The following is a 26478-nucleotide window of genomic DNA, read 5'->3' on the forward strand; positions in this document are numbered from 1 at the left end:
TAACTTGGTCACAGGAATTAAGTTACTGGAAATATGACCACAGTAATACGGGCACAAGGTATGATGGTCACAGTAATACGGGCACAAGATATGATGGTCACAGTAATACGGGCACAAGGTATTATGGTCACAAATTACCCGTTTCCCTTATTACAATGACCAAAATACCTTGTGCCAGTATTATTGTGACCAAAATACCGTGTGCCCGTATTACTGTGACAAAAATATCTTGTGCCAGTATTACTGTGACCAAAATACCTTGTGCCCGTACAAATGTGACCATAATACCTTGTGCCCGTATTATTATGAATATTCCCGGCGACCAAATTTCCTGCGACCTGTTTATGGTAAACATCTTGTATAAATAATAAATGCAATAAAGCCTTAAAAGTGGAACTTTATGAAGAGATAAAGCAAGCTGCTATAGATTTTACCATGTGACAAATACCTCGTCAGATATCCAGAACAAAAAGAACCTTCCAGAATATAAGCCTGCTTCTGCAATTGAACGAAACTGAAAACCTGGAAGCTTACGTACTTCTTTGCTACCCAATTGTTATAAAGTCAGTAAAAGTAACAACTTCTGACGATTGTGTTCCGAAATTATTTTGAATTTGAGTCAATATTATGCTAATGTTTGGTGGCTTTGTAATAAAAAAGAAACATTTGAGAATCTAATATATTATTTAACATTAACATACATAATATCAGTTTGGCAGAATGGTCTATACAGCTGTTAACGAAGGGCCTAATAATTACTATATTTTGGGAAACCAGGACAACACAATGTGGTAAACCAAGTTCTGTAGGTCATAAACACATTGACAAGATCGATCTGAAATCTGTAACTGGAACATTTTGAATTGCTACCGAATTCACATCGAATGCGAATCAAAATTTAATAACATTAGCCAAAACTCTATTTTGGTATGATAAATTGTTCCAGTCTAATTAAAATTAGACCAAACTTTCGTTTTTATTAGCTTTTATCTTTAAATAACCACTTCAGTTTGGGTCTAACGCCTGGCCTATTAAATATTTGTCAAAATAACCTTTCGATCTAACCCTGTTTTATCCAATCAAATTTCTGCCCTCTTCAGCGCTGGAATTTTGTGAGATTAAAGGAATTCGAATGGTTAAAGCAGATTTAATCAGATTAGGACAAAAGGTCATTTTGACGAATGTTCAAGACGGCTGTCTGTAGACACTAACTGAAGTAAAAAGCTAATAAAAAACAGAACGAAAGTTTGGTCTAATTTTAATTAACTAAAATTGTTCAATCTAAATTGAACCCTGAATTACCATTTCAATGTTGCATTATGCGTGTATGCTTTTAGTATTTTGCACAATTATCCATATATGCATACCTCATAAATTTTTTTTAATTTTTCTATTGAGACACCCTTTCTGTCAATACCTTTCGATATCCAACTAAAGAATGATTAAATTGAATGCCCTGACACTTTTATTAGTCGGTTTAAAATTCTCAAAGGAACCGTTTAGTGTAATTTCACGATGTACATTAAGAATAATTTAACAGAACAACACCCTGGGTTCCCAAACATTGGATTAAACAAAAATGAAAAAAAAAACAAAATCAAGAAACTATATTATTAGCTATTTACAGCAGATTCAGCAAGATGTAATGGTTTGTGGCTAACAACAGATTTTAAACTTCGGCAATTGGAAGATCAAAACATGCTGGTTGATCGGCAATATCACATTATTTGATTAGACCTTTCCGTTAAGAGTATAAAGCAATTGTAAAATAAGACAAGACAATCAATAAACAACTTGGTCCAAAGATATCCTGAACGTATGAACGTTGAGTCATTTGATCACATTTACCCTATGTAAGAAAGTCATAAATGCAACAGATAGACCTTTGACTCTTCACCGTCGTTTTTGTATCATCAAAAGTTTAACCTAAGCACGAAGAACACTACAAAACTATTTAATTTTGGAAATAAATATGAAAAAAAATATATAAACATGGTTTAGTTTACTGTAATTTGATTTAATGTGGGTATATCAAAACATATTCCTACAGCAGTGAGATTTCACAGAAAAGATTGGCAATAAATCCATGACATGACCATAATTGTGCAGTGGTTATTGTGTAGCATACGAAACTACTTATATGATTCTTACTTTCAAATGTGCTATTACAAAGTAAGAACCATACATACATAGTTTTGTATGGTGGTGAAGATAAAAGAATTGACCATAATACCTTATTTTTGATTCACAAATCAAGAGGATATTTATATCTGATCATTTCTTTGGCACGATTCCCCTGACATACTTGGTACAACATGGATCATTACTAAAATGAATCCCAATTACAATATGGCATCATTTTCATGTGAAACAGTTCTTACATATTGAAGCAAATCTCATGCTATACATTAATTTGTCAAAAGTCAATGAACGAAAAATGTCCAATAATCCAACTTTGGTACCGAACTATTTGCTTCTTTTCTGCTGCACTTGACAAGGAACACTGTCTATTCAATCCTTTCTTCAGATACATTGTTGAAAATAAATATAACCCCATATATACAGCTGCCGGTATACACACGAATATATACGATATAACCCTTCAATATCAACCAATATAAGAAAAGTCCCTGCGCGGTACCACATTATCATTGCATTGTGCCCAAGACACTGTCCAGTTTCAACTTGAATCCACAAACCAAAGACTATTGCTTAAATATCTCGTTCGTGGAAATTCCTTCTTAAGCGTGTCAGCTTTTCTCCATCTTGTGTAATGCAATCATCTCGTTTCATAAAAACCAAGACACTGTTTGGTTTTTTCCTTTTCTCCAATCTGGATAGCAGGACGTGCAATACATTAACCCTTAACATCTTTGGACGGCAACAAATGACTTCACAAACTAAAACTGTATGAAACCAATATAACAGAATCACTCTTTGTACATTTTTGTAGTTTATAAAAAACAGATCTTCATTCCACAGCATATTTTCAGATGATGTATACTTTTGGAAATAATAAAAAAAAAATGTTACGGGATATTCACTGCTTTTGAATTATCATCATGTACCAAGGATCCGTGATCATTTTTACTTGACCTAATGCAGATGTGGTTTCAGATTTCATTATCACAGCTATAAATCAGCAATACTAAGATGATCTGATAATTTATTTGTACGGCGGAATGAACTGTTTACTAATAAGAATCTCATTAAACTTTTTCATTGTTTCGAATTTTCAGCAAGTCTTCTCATTTCGGCCTCAGCGTGGTACCTTTCTTGGTGCAATAACCGTCCTCGTGTGACCAACAGAAAGATAAGTTCGAACATTTCAGCTACTGTTATTAAACTGAAACCCATAAATAGACCAACTTGACCTCCAATAGAACCTGTAATGACAAGAAAGGTCACAAGGTATATACTGAAATACTATTGACGAAATATTGGCAACAGCTAATGAACTTTTCACATGAGGAAGTATATAAATCATAAGTAAGTGAGTATTTCATAATGAAAAGTGGTATTAAGTGTCTAGAAGAGTAAGCATACCCTGCCTGGCACCACACCCGTCATAGCTTATCAACACACACTGCAAAAAGAAACGCGCCAACAGAAGACAGCAACTTAAAGACGAATTTTAAAAGTCGAAGGGACGTAACTGATGAAAACCCCGTCAACTCGGCTGATCAATGTCAAAAGGTATGGTCAAAGTCAAGGACCAACTGATAGAAGGATCTTAAGCACCTTAATTCTCTTTTTTTTATCTTTATGCACGATAAAAGATGGTCAGGAATGCTTACCTAGAAGTTTCTCGAGTGTATAAACTGGAACCTGTTCAATAACGGTCACAACGGGATCAGCAAAGAAAAAATGAAGTACAACAACATCAGCATCCAGATTTTGGCTGAAATATAAAATCAAAGTAACAGTTTTCTCCCTTGAATTAATATAAATTTGTTTAAAATCATCACATGCTATTGTAGTCTTCTATTATATATTAATTCAGTTACAGTTACCACAACGTATAGTGTAAAGTTTTGTTTTCTGGTAAATTAGCCAATTAGTAATATTAGCCCCGCTTTGAACTGGTACTCCATGTATCTCCTACCGCATTGTGGCTTCTACCCTAATCTCTATCTTATTCCTCTCAATCCGTTTAATTACTCTTTTTAATCCCTACAGCTGTCTTTTTACACCTCTTCCCTTTTGCCTTTATTGTTTGTTTCCATTATCAATGTTACCTGTATATATATACTTATGTTACTGATTGTTTATAACTATTATAATCCTGATGACGGTGTGAGAACTACATTGGAACGTTGAAGTAATAAATATACCAGAAGTATCTATCCATAAAATTGTCTTATTTATCTATATCTTGTGCTTCTAATATGCCATTGAAAGATTAATATTAAAATGTTACTGAATGAAAGACAAAGGTATTTAAAAAGAAGAATCTTTGTCTCTATATAGACGTATATTGCAAACATTATTACCGTTGGCCACAAAATGTGTTAATTGGAGCTATTTTATTTTAATGTGTACGCAGTATACATATACATGTTTATGCCTTGAAGTCTATAACCCAAAACCCAAAATATTTTGATGTGCGCAATAAATCTACCATAAATGCAACTAGAAACTTACACTACTTTTTCAAAGCTTTCAGTAGCTCTGAATTTAGCACAGGAAATCGAAGCTTTGTGGGTACTCTCTTTACATGGCAGTGGGCAGATACATTCAGATTTGGCAGTTCCACCTCTGTAATAGTCCTCTGGAATATAGAATTGAAATGGATTTTGTAAAGCATGAGTAAGGCAGACCAATCATCATATTATTTATTGTTCTATCCAATTCGAAATGTGTACTAATAACCAGTAAAAGATATATAGATCGCATAGCGTGATACTCTGAGTAACAACATGATTCAACTTCTGTTTTTATTTTTCTATAATGATGTATTGAGCTCTAGTTTTACAATGAAAGTATTTCATTATTGTATTAATTTTTGTACTAATTATTATTAAAAGCCTGCTGCCTCAGATAGTCCACGTCTCCCCTTTACATGTTTTACTGATGGTTTGCCCAAGGTAGAGTGCATGTTCATTCAGACTAAATGACGTGAATGGGGTTTTACGTCCTGCTTTTCTGCACCATGTGGGCTAATGAAGACGGGCAACGCCATGCATGATGCGATGAGGAAAATTTACCAGGACAGCGGCATTAGCCTGCTCTTTGTCGATTTCCAACTGTTCAGGCATCTTCAACGTGCACAGCCTGTAGCACACATGTATTTTGATCAATGCCGACTATGTATATTTTGACTATCTAAATATGAAATCTGATTCATGGGTGCTACTGACCGAATTTATGTATTTTTTCATAGAATATTGCATTGTCAATCAGAAACCAACCCATCACAGTTTTCTGAAAATTTTGATTTTGTCTGGAACAAATATCGCATAATTCCTTTAAAAATATCTCAATTTAGGAATTTCATTTCCTATTTCTACAGATGTCTTTTCCATATATAGTAGTGTCTCAAACGAAAGACGACTCGTCTTTTAATTTTCAAACGCGGATATTTCTAGACATACATGCATTTGAAGGCTCAAATTTCGACGTTGAGCTGTGAACACTGTTACTAGCTAAAACAATTCCTGAGACAAACGACAAAAAAATATAGCGCCACGGTCCCTTTAAACCTATATTTGATTTTAATTTCAAAAGAACAAAAGTATTGAAAACCTACTTTCAGCTTCTCGGTAACATTTTATCAAACGGTCTATGTGGCATAAACTTTCGTTTCCTGTAAATATATAAAACAAGACAGAGTAAAACAGTGGACTTTATATAAAAATAATGACAAGGCCAAACATTAATCATTTTAGATAATTAGATTTAATTATTCTTACATTAATGTAATCGAGAGCACAATCAAATTAGATTGAGTTTGTTTGGTGCGATTAGATCACCCAGTACAGGTGAATAATGCGAAAAGGTTGTAATATCATGCCTTCAGTTGTGTATTAAGGAGGAAGGTCATGTGGCCATGGCCCTCCCCGCAGACCTGTGAAAGTTTTTTTTTAAAGTAAAAATTAAACACCCCGAATGCTCAAAATTCATCTAAAACCCGTAGGATTCTGGGAAGCCTCTGGGCTCAAGGGGCTTCGATCCTTCCGGCCCCGCCTTGTCCCTTTCACCTTCATGCACGTGAAGCGACAAGATCCGACAGAATAGATTGATTAATTCCACTGTCACTGAAAATGGCTGGACCTATACTGAATAAGACTGAACGACCTCCTTTGTGAGATTTACAATATCAAAACAACCTCCAAATATTGAGGTTCTGTTTGGCTGACAAAATCAGATAACAGCTGAATTATCGACGACTATATGTTCATACAATTGGTGGAAATCGGATTGATCAGTCGATCTGAGCGAACCGACGACAACAATTAATTCAGAAACACAAACAGCCAGTTGCTGCCAGTTGTTCGAACTTGTTATACGTTCAGTTAATAGGTCTAATAATATACGACAGGAAGCCGCGATCGTCTCTAGTTGATTGCTGGTAGCAATCGTACTAAAAAAACTGTACCAATTTAGACTGCTGTCTTTTTCAAGACGTAAATTAATATGACTTCATCAAATCTGTAATAAATGCATGCACATGATGTTAAAAATTTCTTAAACGCACCTGCTACCAGAACACATTAGGAAATATTCATAATGAAGATGTGAAATTAATTATACCACTATTTTTATACTTAAAATGAATATCAAAAGCTTTGATTAGCAGACCTATGTATTTCAATGAAGATATTGCAGATTGAATTAATTAAATGTATTGCAGATGAGTCGTTAGGTATGGCTATATTTTTATATAAACATATTGATATGTAAAGGTTTATGTAAAACTCTGAAGCTCAAATCATACATAACAAGATGCGGCAGACGATTGGGTTGGTCATGGTGAGCAACGCCTTTCACCATGTGGTTTAGGCACTTAAAGTGCCTCACACCATTACGATTACCAGTTAGGTATGGTGGCGAATAATGAAACTTGTCACGATTACCGAACGCACAACTCAGTTGCGTCGCGTTCGAAAGTTATGACGATATTCTTATTCGCAATCGTACGAAACCGGTGATGGCTATGGAGTGAGGGCCATTTTAAGCAACAACTACCAACCTGAAAATCAATGTTTATCACTTTAAATCTACCATTTATGAGAGGAAACTATATTTGAAAATCTGGAGAAACTATTTTTAATGTCACTAAATAAAATATATTACGACTGATATAAACAGTATCATATTGCACGAGAAATAATACCTTTCGCTCGAAAAGGAAATGTTTTGGCCAAAGAAAACAATACCGTTAAAACTGATTTGGATTTGATTGGATTCGATCGGCGATAGTGTGAGGAGTTCTTGACTTTATCATATTATAGCGAATGGATAGTGTTACTAAGTACCTATTTCAAGGATTAAAAACACATTTCCAACTGAATTATAAATTGATAAATATTAGATAATGTGTTTAGGCCATTATTGTAGAATTCCAATCGGGTGTTAAGTTGTAATGTTAAGGATAATCGACGTTGTATAAATGTTAAAACTATTTAAATTCAATTAAATTATGAAAGTGAATATTATGACCTTTTATCATGAATATTCAATTACATATGGAAACGCCCACTTAATGCTAGACACAGAACTGAATATTCATCATCATAATGCAGGCATAACACCCTTTGTTGTCTACGTTAAATACCACCAGCAAGTAAGATAGTCGATGCCCATTACGATAGTCTGCAAGAGACATTCACCCCTGTTCATAAACGAAAGATGATTATTGCATATTCAAAAACAAAATCTTTGTTCGTAACAAACTAAATTCCGTGTAACAATCTAACCTTCTCTAATTTCAGATCAGAACAGAGGAAAAATCCCAGCAGTTTGGGCCAGCTTCATTTCAATTTTCAACCTTGTACAAATTTTTCTATTGATTAATCTAGTAACTACTGTTTAACACTGCTGTTACGACATAATAGATGCATTGTCCACGTTTTTGAAGTTAATATTTCTGCAATCTCGCCTATTAAAGTAACAGATGTTTATTCAAATTGCATCGCATAAATTCTTTTATAGTATTGATCAAATTAGCGTTCGACTGTTATCAACACATTATTCAAAAACCAAAGAAAACCGTGATAATTATTATTATGTAGATTATTGTATGATGCGTTTACACTGCACTGATATTTAGCCGTGGCGTACTCGGTCCGAACAAAGACCACCTCTCCTTGCGAGACTCGACACACTTGAAACTAGAACGATGTCCCAACTCTCTCAACTTGACACTGACACTTTTCTGTCGAACCGTGCTGGATAATGGATACAATTATTGCATCGACGTGGATCTTTATGTATCGATATAGTAGGATTACGCAACACGTATAATATTCTGGTATCAATACAGTTAATCCTGCTTTGTTGCTTATTCTAATCCAATACTCTCCAAATACTAAGGTCTTAAGGGACCACCTTCATTAAGAGACCACTTTGTAAAATTCCCAAGAGTGGTCGCCTAATACCGTTTTTACTGTTTATAAGATAACGATTGAATAATAGTCTACTGTCTGACACCTTTATAAATATGGAAATGTTTGAGGCTCTTTCGTTGCTTAAAGTATTTTGGTGTTTTTATTTGCCTTGATCCATTGATAATTAACGACTTACGGAAATATGGAAAATACGATTTGCGAAATAACATTCGTAACTAGAACTCGGCTAAATAGCTAGAATTATATCGAGTTGTGACATGATAACCAATCTGTATTATGTAATGGACACATGCGATATAACTATTATGCATTGAAAGTAAATGTATATTTTTCTCTAAAGCGCATGCTTGTGTACTGATTTTTCAATTGTGTACCGAATAGAACCAAGTGGTAATTACAATTTACAAGTATTTAATCTTTTCACTTCCCTTTCTTACTTGATTTTAAAATACGTATAATTGTATATAGCTCTGTCTTAACACCACGTTAATACATGGAAAAGACGTTAATTTTAACAACAATTCCATTACCTTTATGTAGAAAGTGTCGACACCCACAGGTCTGTACCACATAATCTATAAAACATTCATTTTCACACGCTTCTTTCGTATAATTTTCATAGCGTTTTAATGGATTCACGAATTTATCGCTGTTGGTGTCCACACAGGTGCTTCCACCAAACGCCTTGAACGGTGGTTCTAGTCCAATTCTCTGAAAATGACAAAAACAATATCAAGTAGATTGAACGTAATCCGAGTTTTTGGCCCAATTATATTAATCTGTTTAACACGTGTAAGGCAAAATTTTTGAAGAAGATTTCTAAGCATAAAAAGGTTGAGGATCAAGTTGATCTTGTGACTGGCAACGGGATTTTAACGACTACTAACGACTTTGGACGAATCGACTGAATCAGTCGCATAAACCACAGTTGCCACCCACAAATTGCCATTGTACTACCCTTTTGCAAAGATTGGCGTTTGTCCTCGTTGAAATCAGCGATCATCTAATTGATCGCATTACTAGCTAGCATTCAGTTTCTCAACATGAGAATTTCGGATCCGATGGGATGCTTTAAGTCTATTTGAACCCATCTTTGGAATTACAGCTTTCATGGAAGTAACACGGATGAAACCTAATGGTTTTACTTCGTATTAATCTACCACATTGAAGTGATGGATAACGGAGGACGCCACGCTGGTTTCTGACATTTGTACAAAATATTATAATTAGGGTATGAAGCATTAAAAGAGTTCACACCACTTCCAACAAGCCCAGGACTTGGCAGGGACAGAGCTTACAAACACAATGAACGATTGTTTTTTTAGGTTATTAAATGAGAAGAAGAAAAGTCATACGAACAGAATTATATAATGTACCAAATATGAGATTTGTTGGTTCTCTGAATGTGATGCCGAATTGACAAACCCTTATGGGCGAGCATTACTTACTCTACTGGCGAAAAAGTATTACTGGATGTCCCATTAGGGTCAACCTATCCTGCCTTGCTGGCGACAGTCGTCACAGAAATCATTGTATTCAAAATTCAACTTTGACTCGGAGCATGAAAGAACATAAAAGCTAATAGCTTGAAATGATATGAGAGTTTCGCTTCCTTGTTTGTGCTTCTGATATATCTAGTGAAGACGAAATTAGTGTAGATAATAGTCCACAAGCAAAAGCTAATCTTAATCAAACAGTAGCAAAAAACAGATCCAATTTCCTTGTGTGCAGGAAAGTAACAATGTAATATAATTTACTTTTCGAGAAAATTAATTTCAAAGTTTTGGACATCTGTCGTTTCTATTAAATATTCATAATGATATAATCTGAGGTAAATGTAAAAGACTAAAAATAAAGATGGCTATTTATGACACTTGTCTGCAATATCATGTTACCCTTAATGGTTGTTTGAAGCTTCAAACGATTGTAAAAATGAAATGAATGGAGTTTTCTGCGCTATTTAAAAGGGTTGTAAATATGTTTTCTAAAAAATTTTAAGTGAATCGCGGACACTGATAGCATCAATTTCACCATTCCAGTTTTAAATCAGACGTCGGTTTTAGTGGAATTGCAGGAACCACAGACATCCGATTGAAAATTGGAATGCTGCAAATTCATGCTTTTAGTGTCCCCTATACACATAAAAAATGTAGAAACCCTCTTTATAGTCCTTTTAAGACTTCTTAATTGAGAGCAGTCAAATTTACTTCAGTACCCTTAACTGTCTTCACCACAATATTTCGATAGATGAAATAAATGTTGAGTTAGTTTCTATTTCTCTTATCTGAGATGTACTTACCACGTGTTTTGATACTTCGATCTCAGACGAACAATTGGCTCCAACCACAAAACCCCGAGATTGCGGTAGAGGATCTTCTTCAACATCGTGTAGAACTACCTGAAAAAGAATGAATAACAATGATTTTAAATTGGTGTTGTTTCTCTAAACACAGTCCTTCTCTTTTAATTTTGTGATCATTTGTATTTGGCAGTTACGGGATTAACTAAAACTCAACCCAGTGACAATTTCTGTTTGTAATTGGTTATTTATTGGTTTGAATACATTCAGACTAATTTTCGTCGAATACAACCAATCATAGCACTCGATTACATGCCAAGCCACAGACTTGCATTAACAAAATTCCGCATAACAAGACATGTTTCTAATAATGTCAAGGTATTAGACGCAGATTGTGAAGATCTAGAACTAGTTGAGGGGCCTTGTCAGTGGCAGCACCAACCTCCCAAGACAATTAGGGGGAATTCTGAGAAAATTCACCTTAGAAAATTTTCGAAATATTGAATTGATATGGTGCATTCTGACACATATTTGGGAATAAAAACGTATAAAATCATATTTTTATGTTTAGTTACGAAAGCTCGTCCTTGTTCACTTCATAAGTTAATTTGCGATGATTATCGTTTCTGGTCATCGGATTAGTCAGTTATACTTAAATTGATCTTACAATCATTATCTAATCGGACTACACTACATTATTTCCGAAAATCTGCACTTGATATCAGTTTTCGCAAATAGGACATCAGGTCAATATATCAACTACACCATCTTAATTGGTGATTGTATTTATCAGTGTATTAGGACTGTTATTAGAACATTCCTAACCAATTAAATTCACAAAATGGGATACTTTATTATATTAATAGTAGTCTATTAACTTCATTATAGTATAATCGGAGCGTAAACCATATTAGCAATATAACCAAAGTCAATTTTTTTCTTTCGGTTATTGAATGAGAAAGTAAGTTTCAAATTATCCTTCGACCACTTAAAGTTCAGAAAGTTAATATGGTGAGTGAAAAGTGAAAATGTCAACATAATTATTTGCTATCATCATCACGAATTTGTATCAATGCTGAAATATGAGCTATGTCGGGTGATCAAGTCATTAAATTGAGTAAAATTGTGTTAATAATTGGCAACAACTTTGTGCAATTATGTTATGACACATTATTTGAATGGATTGGATTCTGACAACAGGCAGATTCTCACAAGTAATGGTCCTGGAATTTAAATAGCCTTTAATCTTGACGAACGGCACATAATCGCCTAGCAAATGCCACGCCAACTCTCTAATGAGCTATCTCATTGCTACATGGTGTGATACGACGCAGAAGAGTGTCGAAATTTTTGCGATTAATATTATCTCTTATCGCCATAATTACAACCCTGGCATGATTTACAACGAAAATGACTTTTATATTTTTGTTAAATCTGATAGACTTGATCTGAATCTAATAAGATAATCCGTGTACTGGTCAACCTGGAACATATATTTTAAGAAATCGGCAAGAGATTGATAAGCATAGTTTCTGATAATTTTTGAAGGGTATTCGATAAAATCGCATGGAAATCTGGTGACCTTAATGAGTCATTAGCACATTACCACATTACCCCAACTGGAATTTTGTAAGAATGATCAGGGAAAGATCAGTGCCGAGAGGTTTGACCCTACGGTAGAAAGGATCCTTTTGTGAGGTTCTAAAGCACAGTCGGTCAAAGCGTTGGTTCTAAACACGACGTCATTTGGATGGTAACGTTTAATGTGATAGTCATAATTCCAGTGGACCCATCTATAAATGGGTACTGATAATCCGGGAAAGATCAATGCTAAGAGGTGTGGACAAGGACCAGCTGGTAGAAAGAATCCTTAACTGTGAACCTAAGTTGTTATCCTTGTAAAATATAGGCCTAGTTTTTTTGTTTTGTTTTCTTTTTTCTTTCTTTTCTTTCGTGAAAAAACAAGATTACTGTATTTGTGAAATTTCGATATACGAATACGAACTAAAGGATTCTAATTAGTCCACTTTTGAAACTAGATAATTATAGCTTGAAGACGATTTGTTTCTGATAACAAACGTTTGGTTTTGGGTCAACCCATTATGTTTCTAGAAATTAATCAGTTAAGAACTCTGGAAATGTCAACTATTAACACGGTAACAAACCTAAGGTAGACCAATTAAAATTCTTGAACTTCTGTTGTTAAGATTGTGGTGTTACTGACGATAAAGGCATGGTATTTGAAAGTAGTCCGCATGGACAAACTTTGAAAGAAATCTGATTTTAAACTACTGCTAGCAGATGACGGCATATTTGAGAATCCGAATTGCAACGGCGACTGAAAAATGTCAATTGTCGTCACAAGTTGCTCATGTTCTAATTTCTAACAAAAATCGGACCCGGGCCTTGACTTCAGCGGTCTGAATCTGCAACCATTCGGTTGATTGCGGACGTCAACAGTCGGCAATCTTATGCTTCAGCTCTGCGAAGGATGCGATGCCGTTAATTGCCAGTTGCCTGCTCTTATGGCTACTTTTCATACTTACTTTAAAACCTTCAAATTGGTAGAGTCTATAAGGAATATCACTTCTTGATGTAGTAACCAGTACACTTAATCCACGTAAAGCATTACTCACTGGGTTGGGATTAATTACTTTTTTCGTCTTTTTCAACTTTAACGTATCAACCGTGAAACAGATTCCCATTTCAGTCACTCGCGTAGTTAAGGCAGCACTACAGTCTTCCCAGTAATAATCTCCCCAAGCACACCGTAGTCCCGTGCCTTTGATCATACTGTCCACTTGAGTAAAGATTGTATCCACAATTTCTTCAGCAGATTTGTTTCCAATGGGCGGGGCATTTTTATACAAGCCTGTCAGCAGTCTTTTGCCCACTAAATGGTAGATACCGGTAATTTCTGTTAAATGTGGCATGGCCATTTGAGTTCGATTCGACATGTCTTGGATAAATTCCTTATTAAATATATTTAAATCACAGATAGTAACTGCAGGAAAATCATCTTCGTCTACGTAACGAATGTTAACACTAGTAACAGTGGGGTAACGATAATAATCCGACAGCTGAACGTATATTGTCGTCACCAATAACGCTGCCATAACAAGCACCACTATCACCCAAAATATACTGAAAAATACAAAATTAAGAATTTGCATACTCTTAAGATGCTATTTAGATAAAACGTCATAAGCAGTATAAGTACAATATATTCCATACTTTTACAATATATATCTTAATATAGGTTTCCAAATCTAACCACGAACATATTAAAAACTGAGGAAGTATAAATACGGTTGCCTTGAAGGAACTACAAGAAGAGCTACTATCTTCTGATTTCTGTACCTATTACTTAAGATGTCTTTTCTATATATTGCAGTGTCTCAAGAAAGAAAAAACGATTCGTCTTTTTGATTTTCAAACGCAGATAATTCTGAATACACATGGATTTGAAGGTTCAAATTTCGAAATCTCAAAATACAATTACTGACTGACTCAGCTTCCGTTTCTGAGACTAAGGTACGATTGGTCAAAGAGTGGCGCTTCTGTCCTTATAATATATTTATTTGGCTATATGATTCTTTCATATTCGGAAGAACAAAAATGTTCATCATTTACTAGGAGATTTAGCTTTTAGAGAAAGGAGGGGTGAGTTTTCTCAATTGCACAGGCTCAGGGAGGAACCAATACTTCAGTAAGAAATTGGAGGCCTCGATTGACAAAAAGGTTTACATGTCTAATAAGTATTGTTTAGATCTGATAATAAATAAACATTCTCTTTATTCGTCGACATTTAAGATCTACGTTAAATTTTTTATATCAGTCTGGCTCATTTCCATGTCTCTAAAAGTGCTAAAAAAAAACCACAATTTCCTCACAAATTACACGCGGGTTGCAAGCAGGTCAATCGCTAAGGGTGTTAGTTGGTTTCTATTGTCATGCGAATAGAACTGGTGACTTCGGTAATATCAGCTGTCCTTATTCAAGTGGATCCCTTCGCCCATCGTTTCAGTTGTCTGTTCCCGGTGGCAGCGCCAAACCTCCGAGAATGGGGGTACAAATATGAGGCAGACTGACAAAATGGGGGGAGGGGGGGGGGGGGCTGTCGAGGCTGAAATTCAAAGAATGGCAACTGTGTGGAGGCGTCATAGGCTCAGGCCTCTGATGAAGCGACTGAAAAAAAAAATTTCCGAAAAAGTTAACTGATTTGGCTCATTTTGACATATTCTAGAGCAAAAACGTATAAAATTGGTTTAAAATAAAGTGGAAGACAATTAGGGATACAAACCAATTTTCCCTTTTTTCCCTGTACCTCCACTGGCGCCGCCACTATCTGATCCTTTTGTTACCCATTGATATTACAAACCTAATTAAGAATCACAAAATGAGACGAAATGTTTTGTTAAGTGAACGCAAAGCTGTTAATGAGTACGCACAATCTGGAAACGATAATTGCTAGAAAGTTTGGCACAGAACCCGCTAGTAGCAAACTAACTACATCATGGTAGCGTTTCTTAAAGGGAGAGATGCGTCATTTTGGGGGATAGATTTGAGTCTTGAATATAAATAGTAGTACCAGAAATGTACGAAAATTGCATAATTCCTTAAAAAATATCCCAAACTAAGAATTTCTTGTCCTATTTCTATAGATGTCTTTTTTATGTATGGCAGTGTTTCAAGAAAAAACAACGTCTTTTCATCTTTCAAACGCGGGTAATTCTGGGCACACATGGATTTGAAGGCTCAAATTTCAACTGTGAGCTGCGAACACTATTACTGATAGGCTTAGCTAAACAAGTCCTGTTTCTGAGGTACGATTGATAAAAAAAAATGGCGCATTCGACCCCTTAATGATATCTATAGATATCTTCAAAAGGTGTAGGCCTACTGGGTGCAAGTTTGTTTTTCGGCTATCCCTTGAGAGAACATTCATTACTTATCATGTCGCCCAATCAGTGGCGCTAGTAGTTTTCGTGGGTCGAATCTCTATCGCCATGCGAAGATCCGGTGACCTTGAATACAACAGCTTTCCTCATTATCAGGTCGATGCAACCTAACATATCTCAAAAAGGTGCACCGAGTGCAAGTTTGTTATTTTCTGCAATGTCCCTTGATGTACATCCAGAACATAAATTACAAATCCGTAACTGAAACTGTGAAATATATTTCATCGAACTAAAAGTAAACATTTTAAAGCCATTAAATTTTGATAAAAACATTTGATTTGAAATACGACTTTGATAATGGAAAATACGTTAAAAATGCCTTAGAGAAACTCTTTCAATTCCTTATATTTCTTATGCTGGTGTTAAAACATATCTCGACACATGGATAATCACTTCCTTATGGACAAACACAGTTAAAGTGCAGAAGATTTGACCATGCTACAGGTACGATCTTTGTCCCTGGATTTTCAAGGCTGCTAGCATCTGATGGCACCGGGAAGTATATGACCGATCGATGTGTGCAGCTGCTCAACTAAATGAGTGGGTTGGAGCCCCTCCACTGGGAATATATGCTCTTCTGCATTCTGAGACCCATCTGTAAGTCAATTTAATGCCTGTTAATGGAAGATTAAATTTCATTCTGCAGTTAGTGCTATTTCGCTCATTTATATAGTTTTTTCTATTTTGTATTTTTGTCAGGGGGTGAGGGTGCACTTAACGAAGGAGGCCCGGCCTGTGGACTTGGTTCAATCAGTCCCTATATATAGTAGTTGAGCCGCTGGATGTATCTCAGCGACTGAAAAAAAAAACATTAGTTGCTCATGTTCGACTCCCTATCAAAAGCTAGATCTGGTCGTCGATCTAATCAGTCGGACTCTGCGTTCATCCAACCCATGTGACGAATCGGATGAGTCACTCAGTCAAACTCATCTTATTTTATTATATCGATTCTTTTTTTTTAAATTTAAACGATAGCTTGAATAATGTTATTACCTAATCAAACCTTGCGAACTTTAAAACCCCGCCTCCTCCATTTGTGTTACTGAGTAAACTGTAAATCAAAATCCCAAGAAAAGTGTTGAGAACTAGTATCCTGCAGTTTAAAAAGTATCAATTACACTTTGAAAGTCCCTTTGAACACTGCGTCCAATTCTGTTACCCCGCAGTTTACAAAAAGACGACAAAAAGGCAAAAGGTTAATCAAAGAATTAATAAAAAAAAATTTATGGACTAAACATCATCAACTTTCTTTAAAGATTCGTAAATTTAAAGTTCTGCTTTCAATAACTGAAGACTTTGAAGTCCTTTATGATTTCCATCATGGAATCATTGATTGAATTGAAAACAGTATCTGACAGGAATTTATGCTAGGGAATTTTTTCAAATTCTTTGTGAATTCATTTCCAGTCGTATTTTATGTTAAGCCATGCACAATGTGAATTATTTCATTATCAATGATACGAACTAAAATAAACTTCCAATGGAAATCTTTATAACACAGGTCGTTCTCAATTTATGTTTTATGAAAAGTCCCCCATATTCGCTGAACAGTAGTTAACTCGATGTCGAAGTATGTGGGCTATATCACTTCGTCGTCTAATAGATTGTAAAAGATAACTGAAGATGATTTTTGTCCCTTGTCATCGGATAAATCGATCTTACATTCATGGACTCTTATCACATCATCCTTAAATCTGTGTTTGATTACACTTTTTGTAAATACGACAACCATATAAAAAACAAATCAGCAGTTTCGTCGAAGCATGTGAGTTTCGTTTCGTCCGAATGGTACCTCAAGATAACAATGATCAGGTCAAAAGGTCAGTAGTTTCAGTCCCTGAACCGCTCTTCCTTAGAATATAAGCATTCTCAATACACGAGCAATTTTTAGTTTCGTTTGTGGCCAATTTGCGTTTAAGACTCATCTAAAATGAGATTTTCAATATTCAGTAATGTACAATGTAATCTGATTTAGTAACGCATGTTTATTTGATAACTATAATGACGTTATCTGAACTACAGATGAAGTTAATCATATTTGCAGGTACATATTCCTGGATCTTCATGCACTTGTCTCAATATAATTTGTTATCTCTTTGAAATGCAGAATAATTAATTGAAGAATGCAAACTAAGATATCCTCTACCACGATACATGCGTTCCATTCGACTACTATCTTGTACCTTATTCACTAATTAATGACCATGTTTAATTAATGCTTTTCGTGTGATTTTCAATGCACTGACATTGACCAGCAGACATCCAATTAATGAAAACTCTGGTCGACTTGTTTTGCAAAGTAACAGTACAGTGGAAGTGTACATATCGAGAAATTGGTCGTTCTTAAGCAACTGGATTGTGGCTGCTTTGACCAGTTTGGTCAAATATCATAGTAAATATTAAAAAAAACATGAGCAAACGGCTTCACCACAAAAATAACTTCTCTTACATGACGCAAGTTGCAAACTATCCAGCTATCAGTTTCCGACAGTTGCAAGGTAGATCTGAGTCTTAGATCATATATACTGTTAATCTGTTGTTATCAAAATGGCGTTATCTTTACCCCTGATGGAACAGTTATAAAATGCATAATGAAAGGTATGCCAAGATGTTCATACCTTTGTCTTAGTCTAATTAATTCTGATAAATAGCACATGCCATTAAATAACTACGCCTTAGCGGGCATATCAAAATACAGACATTCCATTGCGCAGGCAATATAGCCATTAAGTAGAAAGTTTCAACAAAATGATGTATTTATTTGATTGTAAGGATAGGTTTTATTTTAACCACAGGTGGTAATACTTCTAGTTTTATTACACATTGCAATGGGAATTCAGAAATTCTTATTTTGTTACCACTGTTGGGAAATGTGCCAATAATTATGCCTTTACTTTGTCTTTCATTTTACCAGTTGAATTCAAAGGCTTGTATGTAATCCCTAACTCATCAACCGGACGTGAAATTTAATTATAATATTTCATACAGCGGAAAGAAATTATAGAATTTGTTATTGAAGTAATATTGTTTTTTTTAACAAATTAAATTTTGTTTCGACTCCATATTATTGATGTCACCGAATATTATTCAAAATTCAATAGTTTCGTCCTGTGGTATAAAATTTAATAATCCATATTATTTGTTATGCCTATTTGGCGCATTATATTTTACGATTGACATTTAAAGGATCTAAAGTAACGGATCATTTTTAAATTCCACTTAATTTCACTACAAAATATCTTTTAAGTGTCTGGAACACTTAACATAACCTAATCATGAAGAAACAAAAATTACTCTTTCTAACCTGTGCATTTAAACTAATTATTATTTTAACAGCAGAACTTGGCAATATGTTACCTAACAATGATCTATTTATACTATGTACTAGATTATAGTATCTTGTTAATCTGTTCCAAGCTTCTCGGGTCACCTGTTTTATAACCATTCCAACGCCTTTCATCACCAGACTTCACCTTAATGATGAATACTAAGTAAAGTAAGTATCTCCAGCCTTCATCTTTATGTTTATAGCTATCGGGGGTTCTTCCCTGTTTAATAAACGTGATGGTCTCCTGATATACGACGATCAGATTCAAACGACCCACCATGAAAGTGGATTAGGTAATCAAATAATAATGAACTGGTCCACACTCAAACGGAACGTGCACAAATTTAATGGAAGGAAGACCGACACATAAATTTTAACCTGGTAAATCAGAGAAAGAAAGAAAAATTTCACTTAAATATTGAAACGGTGTACATCGTAATTCAATGGCCTATATATCACTAAAATATAGTTGCCAATGTGCCACATTAGAATAGGCTATTCAGCCGTGGGAAAATTAACTCAAAAGGGGCTATATATACTAGTTTTGAGGCGCTTTGTAGTCTAGCATAAATTTTGACAATTATGATTCATCAGTCCTTCTATTCAGGCAGGCGGAAAAGAGGATCCTGAAATGAGTCATGGAAAGAAAACAGTTAGAATGCATTAGAATGACCTGAATAAAAGTATTCTCGCAATGCTAAATAATATGATGAGTGGTTTCAGCCATTATTATATTTCAAATTATGCTATTTAGGGCAGTTATCGTGTCACATACTAAGCGAAAACTGTCGATGACTATAAGTGAAATGTTTAGTTTGAGTTGAATAACATTTGAATATAGATGAAATCTACACAACAAATTATTTCATATTCTATGGATGTTATTCATTCATTTGTTTTGTTGTGATGATGATATATCTTGAACATATGCACAGTTTTTATCAAATGATCGGGTTCGACGTCATAATGTACTGTTCTTGAAAATAAAGAAGGCAATTGTTACACAAGCATTGCATTAAAGGAGCAGTATGCACAATTTTTAATAAAAAAATATTATAAATTATATCTGAAAATATTTCTAAAATATGCAATTTTCACCTATGTATTTACTACATCAAACCGAATTTTGTTTTAAAATGGTTAATTTAAAACAGAGTGTACTATTTGTTAAGTGAGCGGCTTAAACTAGTTTTGGTGTTTGGCTTCATGAAGACATTAGATATTTTTTGTTGAAACTTTAGAATACGTAGGAGACATGTTTTCTTAATTAAAGCGTATAATTTGCTTAAATCCACACGATAGTTTTCTAACACATACGAAAAAGCATAACAAACTTTAACAGTTTAGGCACACCTTTAAAATAGTTTTAACGTTAAAAATTAGCGTCAGAATGGTAAAGTCGTAGCTCTCCTAATTTCTTTATCAATATGGTTATTAAAAAGAAATAACGGAACGTTCAACCACGATTTCATACGACTACATATTATGGTTCCGTGGTTTCTTCTACATGAACAAAAACAAAGTCTGGTAACATTTAAATCGCGATATTCTTTTTGTTTCACCTAACTAATAGTTTAATAACAATACAAGTGTACTCAACTATGTTAATCTGATCAAATGCATGAAAAATGTCTACAAAGGAATGCGATCGCCCAAGTAGAAAATTACCCCCACACAGACCAGTCTTTTGACTTCAAAACACATGCTTACATGATCAATAAGTAAAATACTCAGTATCGGTCTCATTGCAGCTATTTTAAAGATAAGAAACACCACAAAACAGAATCTGTAGATAATCCATAGTCAGTTGTACAATACTTATACAATGCCAGTTATACAATACAAATACAGTATCAGTTATACAATACTTATATAATGTAAATTATACAATGCAGAGACAATGTCAGTTATACAGTACTTATACAATGTCACCTATAAAATACTTATACAATGTCTGTTATACAATACAAATACAATGTCAGTTATACAATACAAATACAATGTCAGTTATACAATACTTATATAATGTAAATAATACAATGCAGAGACAATGTCAGTTATACAGTACTTATACAATGTCACCTATAAAATACTTATACAATGCCAGGTATACAATACACATATAATGTCAGTTAAACAATACAGATACTATGTCAGTTATACAATACAAATACAATGTCAGTTATACAATACTTATATAATGTAAATTATACAATGCAGAGACAATGTCAGTTATACAGTACTTATACAATGTCACCTATAAAATACTTATACAATGTCAGTTATACTTATACAAAATCAGTTATCCAATACAAATGCAATGTCAGTTATACAATACTTATACAATGTCAATTATACAATGCAGAGACAATATCAGTTATACAATACATATACAATGTCAGCTATACAATACTTATACAATGTCAGTTATACAGTATTTATACAAAATCAGTTATACAATACTTATACAATGCCAGCTATACAATACTTATACAATGTCAGTTATACAGTACTTATACAAAGTCAGTTATACAAAACAGAGACAATGTCAGTTATCCCATACAAATTCAATGTCAGTTATCCAATACAAATACAATGTTAGTTATACAATACAAATCAATGTCAGTTATACAATACCTATACAATGTCAGCTATACAATACCTATACAATGTCAGTTATACAGTACTTATACAATGTCAGTTATACAATACATATATATACAATGGCGGTCATACAATACTTGTATAATGCAATGCCATCGACCTTCCCTATCTAACTCTTATAATCGAGTCATTTTCTGCCTCGAAAGCATGTACACAAGAGCGAAAAATAAGTAAAAAACAAAAAGTAGAAAGAAAGTCTCGATTAGATAAGAACTCAGTAATAAATAATGATAGGATAAAGTCAAATAAACACAAGCCACATGTGTTTCGATCTGAATTCAAAAGAGGAAGGCATCAAATAAAAGTAAATAAAGCAGGCATCATTTTTTGAATGTTACCCTTAAGTCTGGTCGCAATCATTTTAACGGAACTTGTTGGAATTTCATCAATCAAGTTCTAGATTTCACTCCATCAATTTGATTAAATCTATTAAGATAAACGGAGAATCGTTTGTCAAAATAAGATGGAAGATTATCGGAATTTCTCGTTGAACATGTAATGTAATATATCAATGCTGTTTTTATTATAAACCTACATTTTTTTGATAAAATGATGTAAAAAAGACCCATCACTTGACAATTTATAACATTCAGAAAATAAAATTTTAAACATTAAAAATGACGATCGGATCGAATAAATAGATATATCATTCCGCATAAATATCAAACGTCAATCGTGTTTAATTTTGATGTGTTTACAGATTTTGTTACCAAATTTCGAGGATTGGTGGTGGAAATTTCACCAAAAGAAACTTATCTGAGATAATCAAAATTGCAATAGTTTTGCGACGTTTTATTTAATATATGAATTAAAGCATAATCTACAAAGTCATATTTAGGTTTTGAATTTGTAACGTCCAATTTTAGAATGCTGACAAACTTTGTTTTTTTTTCTGACTTTGAACTAAAACTAAGTATTTGATTACGTCACTAATCGCGAAGGGCCTTAGGTGATAAGGCACATTTAAGATTACTGACGTCCTGAACCTAATGTTATTGGAATTGCAGGAACTTCAGCTACCTAACTGAAAATTGTAATGGAGCAAATTGATGCTGTGTCCCCGATACACATAAAAATTTTATGAAAACCTCTTTACGATCCCTTTAAGATCACACTTTAATTTCAATCGATCCAATTAACATATCAATCAAACATTGTTCAATATGCATGCATATAGTAAAATGTAAAGCTTACTGTCGACCACGATAAAGTTGGGTATCCACAATGGAAGGAACTCCGTGCATGGATGAATTTCTGGCATAATGTTTCAAAAGACCCTTTACATTGGTGTCTTCCCTATCTGCGTCCTTCACGGTAACTTCGGATTTTTCCTTCATCCTTAACAGTTTAAATCCGACTCCTTCACAAATCCATGGAATATTTCGAAAAAATATTGGCGAAACTTTTTCAAATTCACGAAATCAGACATTCAAACCCGTGTAAATTAAAACATAATCTACATATATGAATGGTGTTTCGTTGCTCTATCGTTTTTGTGGTGTAAGTATAACTGTGCTCACGATGTGATGATGCCAACACCATAGATTCAAATGAGTAAGAATTACTGTTACACACGTGTGTAAGAGCGAAGTTGATAAACAAAATTACGTTTAGTATGTACATATAATAGCATGATTAAGTATACTTCAAATATCATTATTTTTAAATATATAAGTCGTATTAATGGTTATCTGAGAATAAAAATTCAAGAGGATACATGATTATGCTGTTATTATTTTTTTTAATGTCGATTTGATTGTACCGCCATTCAAATGGAAACATGCAATTTCTTCTTTACCCATAAAATGTATTAATACCAAAGCAATAAAATCTTCGGCCTATATACAACTCATACTGAACACTCACATTAGAGCAGTAATGAGCGCTGTTCTCAATTTTTTGAAAGGTTTGAAAAGTTTGAAATGTATAAGCAAGTTTTCGACAACTACTGTACATCATGCCCTCGCCTATGATGTTTGATATTGAAAATGAGACTAATTCATCAAAAGTTTAAGGGGTAAGATAAACCATTCTTCCGTGCCTTCTGCTGACGTTAAGAGGAGATGGAATGAATGTAGTTTTACGTCCTACTCTTCTGCCCCTAATTGGGCTAATGCCGTGCAGTGTGCAATGGGGTTACTTTTGCCAGGAAAGCTGCATTAATTTACTCTTCTTCGATTTTTCACTGTCGAAGCATCTCTAACGTGCACAGCCTGTTGCAAGTTGCACACGGACGCCTCGATTTATTGTCCCATCCGAACGACTACATGCTTTTACAGCCCTAACGTTTAGAAAAGGTAAAAGTAGAATTTTGGAACACATTCAAGCTTTCGCTTCTTTAAAAAAAAAACGGACTAACAACTTTTGATAATGACGTCATTTTCAAACAGAATAATATGGAGTTGTTCGCTCCAATTTGAATTCACTTGGTAAACTAAAAGCATAATCGTTAACGAAGGTGTAATTAAAAACGCAATATTGACGTTAATAGCTCTATGGACTTTAGGGAAGTTAAAATGTCAAACCCAGTCGGAGAGTGACATCGGATCATGATTACTTTCCTGGCACGCTATATATTTTACTGTCTGAATTTTTAATTACTTGTTTGTTTTTGCCTTTGACATGAAGCTATATCAGCTTTACTATTTAGCGATATCAGCTTTACCATTTAGCGATTTTGGCTCTACCGTTAAGCGATATCAGCTTTACCGTTCAGCTTTACAATTTGGCGATATAAGCTATACTATTTAGCCATATCAGCTTCACCATTTAGCGATATCGATCAGTAATATCAGCATTACCATTTAGCGATATCAGCATTGCCAGTAAGCGATATCGGCTATAGCGTTTAGCGATATAACCTTTACAATATAGCGATATCAGCATTACCATTTAGCTATGTTAGTTTTACCATTTAGCCATGTCAGCTTTACCATTTAGCTATATCGGCTTTACCATTTAGTGATATGATCTGAAGCATTTAGAGATATCAGCTTTAACATTTTCAGGGATATCAGCGCTTTTAGCAATATCAGCTTTCCCATTTACCGATATCAGCTTTACCATTTAGCGATATCAGCTTTACCTTTTAGCGATATCAGCTTTACCATTTAGCGATACTAGCTTTACCATTTATCAATATCAGCTTTACCATTTAACGATATCAGCTTTACCATTTAGCGATGTCAGCTTTACGGTCAGAATTTCAATTAATGATTTTACGACTACACACAGATTGCGTTCGTTATATCTATGAACTCATATAATTGTCTTTGACCCGTGCGAAAAGGTGGTTTATGAGTCTCTAGCAGACTCGTTTATTTTCACCTTAACATTTATTATGACAATATATCCTAATTCATGAGACTTTTATGAAGTTTTTGTGATAACCGCAATTTGATACGAATATTTCCTCGTGATAACAATCAAGTAATCCTAACAATCGTGTCAGAGGGTTAATTTCTTTCACGGCAATATATGTGACCTACATACCACACTGTTTATTGTCAATATTATGAGTCCTATAACTTGGTTGGGCAAAATATAGAATTATGTGGGGTTTTGTTAACTCTACACCCACATAACTTATAATGTTTATTAGTTGAGAATTTTGTCTTGATGCACGAAACGCAGTACTTCTTCAATAACACTTAAACAACCCTATCAAATTTTCAGAAAGCTATTTCGATCCATACTTTTTTAATTACAATTTAAACTTTTCAATAATTAGTAAGTTGGGTACTGTAAGAGACCCTTGATACCACTGGGAGACGTGGTTGTCATGTATCAATCATCACATTTTCCCCATGTTAACTGAACACGATTTAAAATTTTTAAAACTGCGAAGTTCGACCTAATTATGAGTTCAAGAAACTTTGAAACTGAAAGAGGAAATTACATACTTGAAGCCATGATTTACTCTATAAGAATTTAATGACCTCATTATCAACAAATTAAACGACAATCAAAGAAACTTAATGACTTATCTCAGAAAAAGATCCTACTTACTTTCTTCCTCTATAAAGCTTGGAACCAACAATTGAAGGTACACCATGCATAGTAGAGTGTTTGGCATAATGTACCAACAGGTCCCTAACCTGGATAGCATCAGGAGTAGTGGTCTTGGTGTCATCCTTCTCATCCATATACATCTTCATGCTTTCTTCTGGCACTATGGCTTGAGACCTACAATAACCAAGAAAATATTTATGTCTTTAAATTTTACCCTGAAGCATAGCTCGTGTTTAATTGTAGGGGAACTTTTCATCGACGCAGCATACGGTACAGTTGTCGATAGAACCGAGATTAGAAGAAATAATCGTTTCCGCATATTATCCGGGTGGTCTTGTATGTTCCTTTTTTATTTGCTACTGTATAAAAGGCCAACACCACACTGGAACTAGTCTAGTCGCTCCTTGTAGCCCTGTCACACCGGACTGCAGCCATTTGCGATCTTACAGCGACATGAAATGTACCAGTCGCGATCAAACTGGAGGAAAACTAGAGAAAAGTATCTAAAACTCCGAGTATCTAGAATTCCGCGACAACATTGCGTTGTAATGTTTACTGCGCTTTCATACTGCTCAAGGAGAGGTTACAACGCTTGTCTGACGACCTTCTCGATTCCATGGGGTTTTCAGCTCATTGCAGAACATG

At 34.4% G+C, this 26478-nt stretch overlaps 1 protein-coding gene across 1 annotated transcript; it reads right to left on the minus strand.

The window, feature by feature from the left end:
- Nucleotides 1-3219: 3219 nt before the first annotated feature.
- Nucleotides 3220-23159, minus strand: LOTGIDRAFT_163011 (hypothetical protein; the record flags this gene model as incomplete). Its single annotated transcript, XM_009059066.1, has 8 exons — nt 3220-3386; nt 3798-3901; nt 4645-4771; nt 5750-5806; nt 9101-9281; nt 10870-10968; nt 13416-14013; nt 23017-23159. 8 exons carry the CDS (start codon nt 23157-23159, stop codon nt 3220-3222), a joined length of 1476 nt encoding a protein of 491 aa, XP_009057314.1.
- Nucleotides 23160-26478: the final 3319 nt, after the last annotated feature.

Source organism: Lottia gigantea (assembly GCF_000327385.1).
Source record: "Lottia gigantea unplaced genomic scaffold LOTGIsca_37, whole genome shotgun sequence".
NCBI lineage: Eukaryota > Metazoa > Mollusca > Gastropoda > Lottiidae > Lottia > Lottia gigantea.